We start from the raw sequence: 14,194 nt of genomic DNA on the forward strand, positions 1-14,194 counted from the left end.
GGGATAAAAGCACATTCTTAAGTTCGTTAACACATAATAAGAAAACAGCCTAAATGAAAATTCTCTATGATGCAAATGAAACTTTATGACTTATTCATTGGACACTGTCTGAGCACAGCATCTCAAGAGTTGGCTCTGCTCCCATCTTCAGTATAATTAAATTGTACTTACACTGTGCAGTGTGTAAATGATTAAACAAATGCAAATTTGTAAATATTAGGCACAGTTTTTATTTTAACACCAATAGAGTACACACAATAATCACTGCGTGTTCCCTGAACAATCGGGTGAGTAAGTAATATGTAGAGAATCTAGTTTCTTCATGAAATTACAATGGCAACATATCATTTACTATGTTCATTACTTACATTTTGTACTATGAGTGAATATATTAGTACAGAGTTCAAGCTTTCTTTGGGAAAGACAACTCATACAAAAACTTCCCACTCAGACCCACTCCTATTACACAAATGGCCACCGTCAGTTGATACAAAAGCCTATCTATAGCGCCACCTTTCAAGTGTATTAGTTTACCATCATTAACCTGCCAAAAAAAACATGATATTAGTCACTTTCAGAACTATAACACTTTGAAAAAAAAATTAAAAAGCATGCAACTGTTGGTTAACATGCATGTCCATCCATCCATCAGAAAGTAACAGTGCCTTTAGAGGATTGGATGAAACTCAATGACCGACTTGTACCAAATTTTGTCCAGTCATTTAGAATTTATGGGCCATTTTATTCAAGGGACTAAATGAACTTACGCATCTCTCAAATCTTCTAATTATTTTAATTCATTCACTTTAATTTTGAGGGACACATATTGTGGTGCCTAAATACATTCTTAGGCACACATCAAGTATTCATCTGGAAAAAAAAATATGTCAAGTAAACATTTTAGGTAACCATTAATTACACACTGCCTTATACAATATTTCTACAACCCCCACTGATTATAAAATCACAAATAGATGTGGATGATCAAAGCTTTTGTCCAATTACATATATTTCACTCACATTCCCAATAGATGATCAGTATTTTGAAAGGATCTGACAGATCAAGAAAGTACTTATACTATCATGTAAAGTGGTCACTCAAACTGCTTAATCTGAATGAAAATTTAAATGGCTCAACAACTTTTCAAAAAATTCTGCAATATTAAATTTAATTAAATTTGTTTAATAAGTCCCCAACTTGTATCATGCGGCACTGTGATTTTAACAGGCCCTCCACAGGCATGGGTATGCACCTTACAAGCAAATGATACTCTATCTATATAAGGTTATGCTCGATTTCAACATAGAATACAAATTATTTTTCACTCATACACATAGAAAATGTAATGTTTCACAACTTAGATGAATCATAAAAAAAACTCAGGTTGCACTGTACACCTGACATACATCAGTCAACATTGTCATGTGTCTATGGAGCTCAAACCTCTTCTACCCGAAAAAACAATTTACAATGTTTACAATGTCATTTGATATTTTATCAATTACCTGAAACTTTGCCTGCTTTGCTTTCAGTTTGCTATAATCAGCCACCTTTCTCCCAGCTGACATGTGAGCCTGTGAGGTACAGAACTGTCTTGCACTTAGCTGTCCAAGCTGGAGCAATTTCTGAAATTCATGAAAAGTACCATACTCCAACTAAATTTAAGATATGCCTTTAACACATTCAGACTCATGTCATGTAATTTGTCCTCTGTTAGCCTTCTGCCTGTTCCATTTAAAATACTACTGCAAGATACTATCAGCTAATTTCTTCTCTGGGGATTACCAGAGGCAGGGCCCTTTTAATATTAATATGTTCTGCTTTGATAGGAAGAACCTGACAGTTAAGTGACCATGATTCAAAATTATTGATGACAGAGGATTTAGAATCTGTTGGTTGTTCACAATTCAATTTGTACATTTCTAATTATACCATAATGAAGAAACAGTAATCTGAGACAAAACAATTTCAAAACATATTTAAAAATATGGATGCAAAAACTTTGCCTTCTGGACAAAAATAGATTTTCACTGGAAGGGAACACTGGACTGCTGATTTCCAGCCAGGTTGTGAAGATGTTAGTCAAAGGTTACCCGATAGATTTCGGCTACTATTTTGTTGGAATTATACTAATATTTATTATAATGATAAAATAAATTTAGTTGATTATGAACAATGTTCTACAAAAAGGAATGAAGGCATGCAATGCAATATATACAAATGAAGCTAAAGCCAATCCACTGTGACCAACACATTCTTCAATGCAGTCCACTAAAATCAATTTAAAGCCTATGACTACAGACTACAGGCCTCTGTGAGAACAAAAATTCCTTCATCACTATAATTACCATCATCATGTGAGATTTTAGGTTTTCATAGCACTGAAGATGACAATGTTCTTGTTCCAGGTTGTGATGCAGACTTACAGGTCAATAACAACATTTCAGAGAAACATACCATATCAATCTTCAGGGCTCTAAAATGTTGTATCTACTCACAAGTCTACATGGGGTCATAACCCCGAACATCGTCATCTTGTCAAGTAAAACACCATTTATCCTCTTATAGTATCATGCTATCTCGTCAGTATACATAACATTGTTCCTGGTCCTTAATTAAGTGTGACGGAGTGGAAGTATAGCTCAATGCATTCTTAACCTTGACACCAGATAGCGGTGAGTGATCATAATAAACTCCTGGAGAAATTGTCCCAAGTACAGTCCCTCGCCCCAAACACACATTCCTCACTAAATTTGTAATAAATCTCTAACTGAAATCAGATTTTAGTATCACACCCACTTAATAAAATACGACTTTTAAGATATTTGAACATGGCCTATATGTTTAAAATGTTCCTGTGAAAACTTTGAAACACAAAATGAAATATTAACTGTTCTTCCTTCCATTACCTTTGCAGAATTCATATTTTCTGAGACTGGCAACTATATCTGCACCGTTAGCAATATTGCGTACTGCCCACAATATGGAGGAAAAGCAGATCACATGACCGGAAATATATTTCTTGTATTTTAAGAAAAATGAGGGTAGAAGAGTGTAGCGCAATATTCATACTCTCGTTCACTAACATGTAATGTTCAAAATGCAGTGCAATCAAACTGAACTTTCACCTTGCTCCTATGTTGAATTATACTGTATAAAATCCTTTGACTATATCTACACATTACTGAGCACTCTAATGAGTAACAAGAATGTTATTTTTCTAAATTATCAACGAATACTTTCAAAAGGACTCGGTTAACTCCTTTTTGGCCCAATTAACCGGAATCTACTGAATATTTAAATGCACTAAGTAAACAAATTCATTGTACGCGTATTTGATAGTAAGAATATGTTAAATATTTACAGTTATGTAAATTTAAAGGAATCAAATGATGAAAATGTGAAGAATCACCACCACCTAGATCATCATAATGCTATTTTTTCAGGCTATGGTTATGCCATGTTTTATAAACAATGTGAACTGGGTGGTACCATTAAAACGCTAATTTCTTCTTTACAAAGCGTTATTTGTTCACTGTGCAATATCTACACGTTTTTTTAAAGGTATTTCAGTTTATGATTTGTAGCGAATAAATAATATAAAAAAATTGTGAAGCCGTGGTAAATGTCTTCAGAACTCTGCGCTGTTGATCCTGCAACCCGTACCCTATTTGACTGACTCCTAACCACGTAAAAATCGTGCTGTAAATCAAGAAATTTCCCACGTTTTGTGGAACCAGTACATTCATTATCACAAGCTTCAGATCATTCATTCATTTGACTTAGACAATGAATCTCGCCTGTGGTATATTGTACTGTTTCCAACATAATTATGTATACACAATTTTGAATTGATGCATTAAAAGCACTTTTTTTCTTTCAGGTTAGAATGGTACACAATAAAACAGAATACAGATTACAATTCCATCTTCTGGCAAAGGATCTAAGGAAGCAAATATGGCAAGAAAATATAAAATTTAGGTATATACCAAGTACTTCACATTTTATAAATTGCCGTATGTAATTTAGGGAAAGGGGGTAAAGACAAAAATCAGTAGTAAATTAAGAAAGTTGGTGGTGGTCGAGAGTTAATTTGCTTAAAGTAATGCCACTGCATGGAGAATTTAAGTATGCCATCTTCACATTAGTCTGAGGTACTGTATATTTGCCATGTATCACATGATACAATACCTTTCTTGAGTCTCTGATATTCATCTGTTTAAGAAGTTCCTTGTTTTTGTACAACCTGAAGGTTCATCTCTGTCAACATAAAAGTATGCCACTGGACAAAATTCTAATAAAATTCCACACATTTTGTATACTGATCAAATTTAATCTTTCCACTGTTTTTAAACTAGTTTCATGCATTTCTTGTTTCTGCAATGTGTGCTACATGTTTGTCCCATTTCAACCTTCTTGATTTAATAACTTCACAATAGTGTATTAATATTAAGAGTAAAATATAAAGTTGCTTAAAATTTTAAAATATCTAGGTCTGCTCTTAATTTAGAAAGAAAATGTTTTACAATCTTTCAAAGAGATAAAATTATTAGAAGATGGCTGTCTTATGGGTTATTGTGCCGTGTAGCCTGGTAGTTTACCTAACTATCAGAGGTTCTTGCTACCTTCATCATCAGGTTGATAACTCTTTGCCCTGTTGATGGAAAAAAGGATTTCCTACCAGACTACACAGTGCCCCAACCCAGATGACAGCCATCTTTGGACTAAGTGCCATGAGAACCTCATATCCTTACCTAAGTAAAATTGATTTTTTAAACCCTCCAAAACTAAATATCCCAAAACATTGAACCTTGTATTATTTACTTTGATAAGGTTTCCATTTTTGTTGAAGAGAATCATGTCGGTCATTAAATCGTGCAGATCACTATTGGTCATACCAGTTGACTGACGAACAATGCGAATGTGATAATGACAATGATGATGAAGATGAAACTACTCTTCCACCACACAAGTAAGTAAAAATCATTTCTAAACTCCTATACCTTCATACTACAATAGTGAATTCAAACTTCAGACCATATAAATTTCAAATTGGTGAATAGTTAATCTGTGGGAGGAAGTGTGATGAGGATAAGAATTAATTTTGTCATCAATAACATTGAAGGGGTTTACCAGGGGAGAGATTTCTCTATCACTCAAAGCATAATTAATTATAATAAATAATTTGTTGTCCTTACATTCATAGATTGAAGCATAAAATTCTGTTGGCTCAGTATAGAAGTGTCCAGTCTCAAAGTGGGAAAGAAGGAGTACCAAAGCTACAAGAACTTTCTTTACCTAGTGAAGTGCAAAGACAGATTCATCAAGTACAGCTGACAAATCCAGAGAAAAATACATCATTTGGCAGAGACATGGCTGTCCAAACCACGGAATTGGGATCACAAGAACAGAGGTACTGAACTGCATGTGATAGTACCGATCATAGACAATAAAATAGTCTTCGCTGTGACGCCAGCCTTGTGCCAAGTCAGGTATCAAGGTATCTTAGAAACAAGGGTATACACTTATGTAACAAATTTGGTGATGTGCTGAACATATTTTGTGATACATAGATTTAAATTGTTAAGACTCCAAATGTTTTTGTAAACTTTCTTCTTTAAGAGGAAATTACACAAATCCAAATAAGGAAATATCTGCAAAGTACCTGGTATAAAATGTATTTTCTGCAGTTGCAAACCTACATGTATTCTGTGTGCAGAAACGACTGGGTAGATCTCCAACTTAACCTTGGTTACCTGTGGAATCTCTAAACATCCAGAACAACTCTGATGTCACTGGCTTCATTCACAAAGGTCATATACTTAAAAACATGCCACAATTTTACACTGTGCGTGTGTTTCTGAACTTGTCCCTATGATGGAATAAAAGAACCTACAGCTTAATAAAATCCAAACCACGGTGGAGCCTTGGTGTTCTTCACTTTCACAAAACTTTAAAAAATCTTTGGAAGTGTCTAGTGTCCAAATTTGATTGCTGGATGTATTATGGCATTGGAGACTCTGACAAGGTAAATGGTGGACCAGGTCTAATAAAGATTTGAAAACTGCTGGATTTGTTCCAGAAAGAGTGTCATGTAGAATACTAGTTCCTTCCTAATTCACTGGCCTGTTGTTTAGCCAACAGAATGAATCACATAATGAGATCCAGAACGTGAGACAGAGTTTGAATACAGTCACCAAATCAGAAGAAGAACACAAAATGAAGGAGCAACAACATTCTGCTGTATCTTCACATCGAAGTATCACAATTCAAGAGCCAGACTCTCAAACTACAGTCAGTAATAAGGCGGAAAATCGTTCAGAAACACGTATACAACCAAGCTCATCTCGGACATCTGGACTTACAAGGACCAGTCAAAAGGCATATTTTGATGAGAAGAAGTCACCATTTGCTCCCTTTGGATGGAATGATTCTGATAGAAATGTTGGACAGAAAAAAACATATAATGTATATGCTCCAGAGACCGAGGTATGTTTATTACAAAACTGATATTCTTTACAGGATTTTAACAAGAAATATTTCTGAAAGAATACTCTTCACCCCCCTTAAACACCTACACACACATTTTCATTGTGCAGAAGACAGAAAAGTGATGAACATCTCCAAGCCCTTATAAAAATATTAATATAAAAAACAAATTAGAAAGTTTATATAGTGAAATTGCACTGTCATTGTTAATTGTACAGAAAAACCATAAAATCATAGTCAAAATACATTGAAACTGAAGATAAGAAAGAAATCATTCACTGTTCAATTTTGACTGGTCTTTTCCACTAGTTGATGTTTATAAGTGAAACTGATATTAAATAAGCAAATTATAATTACTATAAATTTGTCTAGGTGTATACTTCAGCTCTTCTAGCACTGAAAAGGAGAAGGAAAGAAATAGAGAGGTATTTAGCTGAAGCAGCTCAGAAAAGAAGGCAACAAGTTACCCTAGACACTGCAGTAAGTGTATGCTAATTATATGAGCTGTCACTTCATCAGAATACAGTACATGCTCAGTCTTACATATTTCTAACCACATGATGCATTTAGTCATTTTAAGCATGAACTCATCTGAATATTATTTAAAACTTCCGTTCCTATCTCAAAGAAACACGACACTTTTCCGTTAAAAAGATCAACTGGTTAATGCTGTCGACAGAAATAATCACTTTATTCCGAGAGTCATCCAAATTCCATAAATATACTCTGTGGGGAAAAATGAAGAGTTACTGAATGTTAAAGCAGGTGGTACATATACAGTGAAACCTCTATCCATCGTTCCCGGAACTATCGTTTTCCCGGATGCATCGTCCGTTTTGTTCGGTCCCGAATACATCCCATATAAAATAATGTTACATTTTCCCGCTTCTATCGTTCCTCGAACTATCGTTTTATCGCATCGATCGTTCAAAAATCATAGTCCCGGCCCACAATTTTCCCGCAATGATCGTTTCTGAGAATTTAAAATGCTGGGTTTTGAGATAAATTAATACCGAAAGACGCACAATGTTTTTGGAATACACAGTAGCGGTAACCTGTTATGTCGCCCAACCAGCACATTCTTTTGGAATGAGGGTCAGCGGTGCAGGGGTGATAGTTGGAGTGAATGGCGGTGCTCATTGTCAGAAATTTTACGATTTTCATTAGGGTGCACTCATATTTCGTTCCAGCGATGCCAGATGGCATGTGCAGTGTGAATTTCTTCACAAATGCTTTTATTATAAGTACAAAGGAAAGGCTGGCGGCACTTTTCATTCTTCTGGTTCATCTCGTTTCCAGCGGTTCAGGGTCTTCTACAGCTACGTTTCGTTGAGTTCGGCAGTAATAGTATTTCCATTCATCCTGTTATTGTTCGCGAAGAGGGTGGGAGTGGTGAGGAAGACGACGAATGCGAGCCCGAAGCTTTGCCGAGTTTTGCCGAAGCACACGCTGCATTGGCGAAAGTGAAGTCGTTCTTTTATGCGCTTAATATTAGTGAACGTGACGAAGAAAACATTTTGAACGTGGAAAGTGCTCTGTATGGTCTAAAACGTAAAGTTTCAACAAACCAGTTGTCCACTAAAGACTTTTTTGGTAAAAAGAAGTAACTTTGAAAGAGAAACATTGTTTTTTTTAAAAAATTTAATGCTTTCCCGCATCTATCGTTTTCCCGCATTCATCGTTTTTATTTCCCACCCCCGCCGAAAACGATGCATCGAGGTTTCACTGTAGTAACCTCTGTGCTTTAATATATACACCTTAGGCAATGGATCGTGTTCAAATTAACACTGTTTCAAATTCACAAAACTAACCTAGTGTGTTTTAACTCACGTGTTTAGTGGCTGTGGAAAATGAAATGCCCTTCAAGTAACTTCTTTATTGCTTCCATGTAGTTATGAATCTCCATTATTAAAAATGTACCGAATAACATCATGGCAGCGACATAAAAGCACTGCTAAAGTAATTGTTCCTCTGCTGTGGAAAAATATGTTACTAATGCATTTATTACTTATTATATCATGCTTTTTCAGGGTGTGGTGAATCATAGCAGCATCTGGATGACCGAGTATCAGGATAAATTTACACATGGAAACAAATTTGTAACCGACAGTTCAGCTACGAGGCCTGCGTCAGCGCCGCCTTGTAGGAAACCTATTGGTTGGAGGTACAGCTGATGCAATCAACTGGTGCCATAAAATGCAAATTATTTTTACATAGTTGTTAAAGTAACCTCATATTTATTTTATGAAGTATCTTATCTATCAAGATGTGAAACTTGGTAACATCCTTTTTTTGGTATTTATGAACAAGGATGAATTTAAGGTCTGTGTGGATGAGGAAAGTGCCCCAGACCTTATGGTATATACTTTGGACTTTTCTAACATAGTTGTATATTAGACTGGTAGCAATTTTTGATAAGTTCATTTTATCTTCCATTTATTTCATGTGGCAAAAACACATTAAAAATTTAAAAAGCAGCATTAAAATTAGATTACCTCCTTTTATATAACAAGGAATGTTTTTATTCTGGAAATTGAACATGGACTTTGAAATTAGAATTGCTGGCCAAATATATATGCAACAGGATTTTATTTATGTTATTTTCATTTTTATATATTTGACAATGTGTATCTAAAATATACAAAATCACAGATACAAACAAAACTGTTTACACTTTGAAAAACACTTGGTGCCAAACGCGTTTCGACCTCATGAGATATCGTTTGTATGCATGATTTTATATATTCCAAATAAATATTCACCACTGCACGGTGTGCAAGGTTTTAAGATTTTGGCAATGTGGTTTTTAAATTATTTTCACTTACACAATCATTAGACTTAATCACATGAACTGCTCACTAACGATTGAAGTCTTTTGGGTTGTGACACTGTGTGGTGTTGTAGATGGTTAAAAATGTCAGGAATGCATTACAATCTTCAGGGATGAAGTAATGAAATTGTAATACTGACATTAAGGTCATTATTTTACACCGTGTTTTAACATTTTCAGTGTTATACTTTAAAAAAGCTGAAATTTTATATTATTTATGAACTATCTTTGCAAATCCTGCATAATATACAGTGGCTAGACCCATAATTAAAGTATATTTATAGTTGTTTATTGCAATTATTTTAAAAGTACTGACTTTAAAATATGTAATTTTATAAAATCATGATGAGTTTTGCTTTAAACAAGTCCACAGAATGCATTCTCAATGCATGGATTCTTATTATAGAAAGAAGCGTTACACTTGCAGTACATAACCTATGTCATGAATTAATAATTTACTTGGACTATGTGGACTGATTCCTAAAATTGTGAGAGACGGACAAAGCCTTCAAACATCATACAGAAAGGAAGAATAAGAAAGAGATCTCTAAATCAAATTGAGATGTAAAGATGAAGAAATATTCTCTCACTTCCTTTGTCTTAAGAAAATATGGTAAGACAATGAGATGAAGTAAATTACATTAAAAATATTTAATATTCATGTTTCTGGAATAAAATACTGTGGAAGCTATACTTAAATTCACTTACTGACTCACCATTCTATTAATAAAATTTTCTTTTTCTGGCAAACTGTTTTCTTCCGATGTCAACATACAAACATGTAACTTCCACTTGTCTCAGCTTGTAACAGGGTGTGGTTCTATACTTGTAGGATCCATTAATGTTATATTAGTTGGGAAATCTTCACGGATTATGATGCATTTTTCATTATGAAGTTCCAGTGTTTCAACAAAGCCAAACCAATATATCACTAATCCTGGACCAAACCTAAAACAGGATACATAGTTACTCTAATACCATCACCTCATCTAAAGTTAAGTGTGTGATTCTTTACAAGTTCTTTATTTCAATAAAATGCTTTGATTTACATTTTTATGTATGAGAAGTTTCAGCAGATGTGTTAATTTTGTACCATAAGAGAGATACGTGAATTTGTGACACTACGAACGTTCAGGTTCTTATCATGACATATTTATGAGACATCTATGAAAACAGAAAGTGAAAATATAACAACCGTGAAAAATATTCTTGTGTGATCATGATAACCAACGACTGTCATAATGTGATATGTGTAACTTATGTGGTGACATGTTATGATCACGTCTACTGTATCATATGTTTCAATGGGTTTTTTTTTATGTTTTTGTCTTTTCCTTACCTATTCCAGTAACTGAGATACTGATCCTTAAAATATGTGTTATGACCTTCTTCATCACCAAACAAAGCTTTGCTTTCAATCCAATTGACTACAAATCCATCCACAGCAATTGGTATCTCTAGTTTTATGTCTGGTGTCTTATCATAACCGTGTCGCCTAAGATGTTCCTCATCCCGGAAAGCAATATTCAAGTCCTTTACCATTCTCTGAAGCCGTAACTCATATTCCTGGCCTATAGAACTGATAAAAACAAATTTCACAATCGCCACATTATAAAAAAATATCAACCGCAATTTCTGATGAAGTAGCTGTACAACATTTTCCTTATACTCATGCAACCTTCCTTTGTTACAACAGAAGCAGAATAAAGAAGTGTGTGACTTATATTACATAATATGGTAACCTTCAGTATGGATAGGAACTTACTGTTTGATACAATCAGATATTGATCCATACTGGTCATCATAAATGACACACTGAAAAAAAGAAAGATATGAACCACCTTTATACAAAAAATGTTAATTTATTTTCATTTCTGATATACTGTGTTGGTTCCTACACTTAATCACTCCATAAGCCCCACGTTGGTATGTTTGGTCTACACTAGTACTGAAGATGTGCAAATTAACTTGATTGTTTGGAGTAAAATAAAAAATGGAAGAATGTAAAATTAATATAAAAAAATAGACATATGGTCCTCCAGATTTAACAAGCATCACCTTTAATACAGGTATGTAAGCATAACCACAGAAAACAAGCTATCAAATATAAAAAAATAAACTATTAGTTTGTAAATGAAATACCCATGTTATAATATAACATTTCTTACTTACCAGATATACTTCATATGCTAGATCTTTGTCTTTGATCAGAGTTGTGTCCTTCATCAGTTTTGTGATAAAGCCTTTTGTGACTGAAATAAACAAGATACAAACTACAAGTCTGCCAACTTACTGCTTCCTAAAATGTGGTGTGGTTGTGGAAGTTCTTAACAGTCATGGATGGCAAAACCCTTACTGCTTGGATCCAAATTTCCATCAGAAGTTACTGGTAATGATCAATCTTTTATTTACCTAACCAGATGTTCTGCTTTCTAAGAAGTGAAAGAAATATGTGATGACAAAATGTGAGTCATCAGTGCATCAGAAGAAACTGACATTATTTTACTGATTACATTTAATAACTCAAGTAACATTCAATAAAATCTTCTCGGGCAATCAGCTGCGACAACTGGTTACCATAGTTTATGCTGCTGATTGCCCAAGAAGATTTTATTGATTGTACTCGCTGCGAAGTCTCAAATCCTATATCAAGTTACATTATTATTACAAATATCTATAAAATCAATCAAGAAAGAATGTAACTATTATGATACTTATTACTTACCAGGCTCAGTACTTTTTTCTGGGTGCTTTTCATAATACTTCTCTAAAATAATTCGTGCTAAAAGCGCTGGAGACAGATCAACCTCACTAGCAAGTCGCATCATCACTCCTACATCTTCACCAGCTTTAACGGCATTATTGTACCTGAAGATGTAATGTAAGGTTCAATTTGTTCTGTAACATTATAACATTCAAATGACAGGGGTCCTAAAGATTCTTCAACAATATAATCTTGACGTAAACCAACTATGAACAGCGAGTTATTTATTAAATATACACTTAACACCCCTTACATAATATGAAGTCTTCATGATTCTATCACATACATTTTCATCACATAAATTTCCTTTGTTAAAAGATATTGACATTTACCTGTCATACAATTCTTTCAATCTTTTATAAACCTTCGGGCGATTTCTTTTCATTTTCCGCTGATATTCTAGTGAATATATGCTTCCCAGGGTATAATCTGAAATGCTGAAGAAATAATTTCATAGTCACATGTTATTACAGAATTCAAAAATTCTTGAGTTAAAATGTGAACTTATGAACAAAAATGATTGTATTCACAGCACATCAAGAAAAGTTGGCTAATGAAGATTTGAGCCTTGAGACAGAATGGTAAAAAGGAGATAAATTTAAGCTATAGCAAAACAATGAGAGGATGGGTGTATACAGTTCTTATATATCCACAAAATCTTAATTCTGTCCTGTAACAATCTTCACAGCCTACTGCTGGAAATTTTTCAGTACTGTAAGAAATATTGCTTCACTTTCCATAACAGATTAAATTACAGCTGAAATAGAACTCTTTTTGCTTGATCAGTTAGTCTTCTACACCCATGTGTGGCATCCTTGACAGTTTCTTAATATAACTTAATAATATGGTAACTACTTACTTACAACCACTCTACTCATGTTTCAGTACAGGTATAATGCTTACCTATAGATGTCTGTGGGTGTGTTAGTACAGTCTGATCAAATATTTTTGTCTGTATAGGAGCAATAGGAGCAACAGGTTCTTTTCAGTTAATCTATGTATGTTGGTTGTAGTAAACAAAAGCATCACAAAGTCTATGCCTAGTTTGGCAGTAGATGGGTTGAAATGGCATGGTCACCACACTGTAAAGTTCATCTTCTCATCCATGACAGCTCTGGAAACTCATTATACATCCCATTCCCATTCTATGAAGACCAAAGGCTGCACACCCCATGGCACAGGCAATTAGAGCACAATCCTAGCTATGAATCTCCTTTTGGTCACATCTGGCATATGGCAGACTTCATTCCTGAAGTCAGGTTATGTTTCTAAACTAATTAAAATACTGGTTACCTCAAAATCATAAATAATAATAAACGAAATCAGTCAAAAACGAGTCAGTCAGAAATTGTAACAATAAATGTGCTTGGACCAGTTGGCTGACCACGTGGATGCAAACCCAGAAATATATAATAGACAACCAGTGGAAACAAACTATATTACAAACCAATAGTTTCTACAGGTCTCGCGGGTAACAGTAATATAATATAGAGTGCTCTGGACCTTACTACACACAAGAATGAACCACATACATTCATACACATAAAATAACACGATATACACAGTTTCTTTATTTACGTCATACCTCGGAAATTTCTCCTGTAAGTACAGTCCACATTTTCGTCCTGGTCCACTAAAGGATTTTATCTCTTCAAGGATTTCATTATACAACTCGACTTTCATTTTCGTAAATCCATATATCCTCCCTGAACAACAAACTCACTGGTGTTATTTGTAATGTTGGCTATGCTGGAAGAGGAAACGTTACTTTTCCCATACATCGGTAAATTTCATGCAGCCACTCCGTCCCGCAAAAATTTAACGGGCAGTATAATGTATTACTTAATAAATGATGTACTTGAACAAAATTCTATACTGTGTACAGGCAGAGTTCGAGACGTCACTACATTTCATTAATGTCAAGTTTGGTTAGTTTAACTCATAATTCACAACACTGGCAATTTTATAACGGGTCATAGTAACACTATAGGAATCTGCTTGTAGCCCACAGCCTTAACCATTCAGATTTTAGTATTTTTAGTGTTTTGACCCAGAAAGCACACTAAATGTCAGGAATGTATTGACATTCCTTGGCATGAGCTTTTAATAA

General features: G+C 34.4%; 3 protein-coding genes across 8 annotated transcripts; 1 reads left to right on the forward strand and 2 right to left on the reverse strand.

Annotated features, from left to right (window-relative positions):
* Positions 1 to 206: 206 nt before the first annotated feature.
* On the reverse strand, positions 207 to 3,071 carry LOC110831691 (Cytochrome c oxidase subunit 7A). The gene is made up of 3 exons (XM_022067968.2): positions 2,911 to 3,071; positions 1,507 to 1,626; positions 207 to 544 (listed from the first exon to the last, which is right to left on the reverse strand). Exons 1-3 carry the CDS (start codon positions 2,923 to 2,925, stop codon positions 404 to 406), a joined length of 276 nt encoding a protein of 91 aa, XP_021923660.1. The 5' UTR covers positions 2,926 to 3,071; the 3' UTR covers positions 207 to 403.
* A 349-nt stretch (positions 3,072 to 3,420) lies between these two features.
* Positions 3,421 to 10,070, forward strand: LOC110831688 (uncharacterized). 2 transcript variants are annotated; one of them, XM_022067960.2, is made up of 7 exons: positions 3,421 to 3,565; positions 3,885 to 3,982; positions 4,854 to 4,973; positions 5,241 to 5,414; positions 6,139 to 6,490; positions 6,863 to 6,970; positions 8,521 to 10,070. In XM_022067960.2, exons 2-7 carry the CDS (start codon positions 3,891 to 3,893, stop codon positions 8,662 to 8,664), a joined length of 990 nt encoding a protein of 329 aa, XP_021923652.2. In that variant the 5' UTR covers positions 3,421 to 3,565; positions 3,885 to 3,890; the 3' UTR covers positions 8,665 to 10,070. The 2 variants fall into 2 exon arrangements, with proteins under 2 accessions (XP_021923652.2, XP_021923651.2); XM_022067959.2 differs by having other exon boundaries at positions 3,423 to 3,565; positions 5,208 to 5,414.
* Positions 6,471 to 13,834, reverse strand: LOC110831689 (CDAN1-interacting nuclease 1). 5 transcript variants are annotated; one of them, XR_002543663.2, is made up of 8 exons: positions 13,670 to 13,830; positions 12,417 to 12,521; positions 12,046 to 12,188; positions 11,493 to 11,572; positions 11,086 to 11,135; positions 10,660 to 10,899; positions 10,037 to 10,268; positions 6,471 to 6,886 (listed from the first exon to the last, which is right to left on the reverse strand). XR_002543663.2 is itself a non-coding variant. In XM_022067962.2 (7 exons), the coding sequence occupies exons 1-7, from the start codon at positions 13,765 to 13,767 to the stop codon at positions 10,118 to 10,120; spliced, it is 867 nt and encodes a 288-aa protein (XP_021923654.1). In that variant the 5' UTR covers positions 13,768 to 13,830; the 3' UTR covers positions 9,061 to 10,117. The 5 variants fall into 5 exon arrangements, 3 of the variants coding, with proteins under 3 accessions (XP_021923654.1, XP_021923656.1, XP_021923655.1); XR_002543661.2 differs by having other exon boundaries at positions 6,471 to 8,464; XM_022067962.2 differs by lacking the exon at positions 6,471 to 6,886 and having other exon boundaries at positions 9,061 to 10,268.
* Between the last annotated feature and the right edge of the window lie 360 nt (positions 13,835 to 14,194).

This window comes from Zootermopsis nevadensis, unplaced genomic scaffold (assembly GCF_977971745.1).
Source record: "Zootermopsis nevadensis isolate Lab colony 2312 unplaced genomic scaffold, Znev_1.0 Znev_ptg000032l, whole genome shotgun sequence".
Taxonomy (NCBI): Eukaryota; Metazoa; Arthropoda; class Insecta; order Blattodea; family Termopsidae; genus Zootermopsis; species Zootermopsis nevadensis.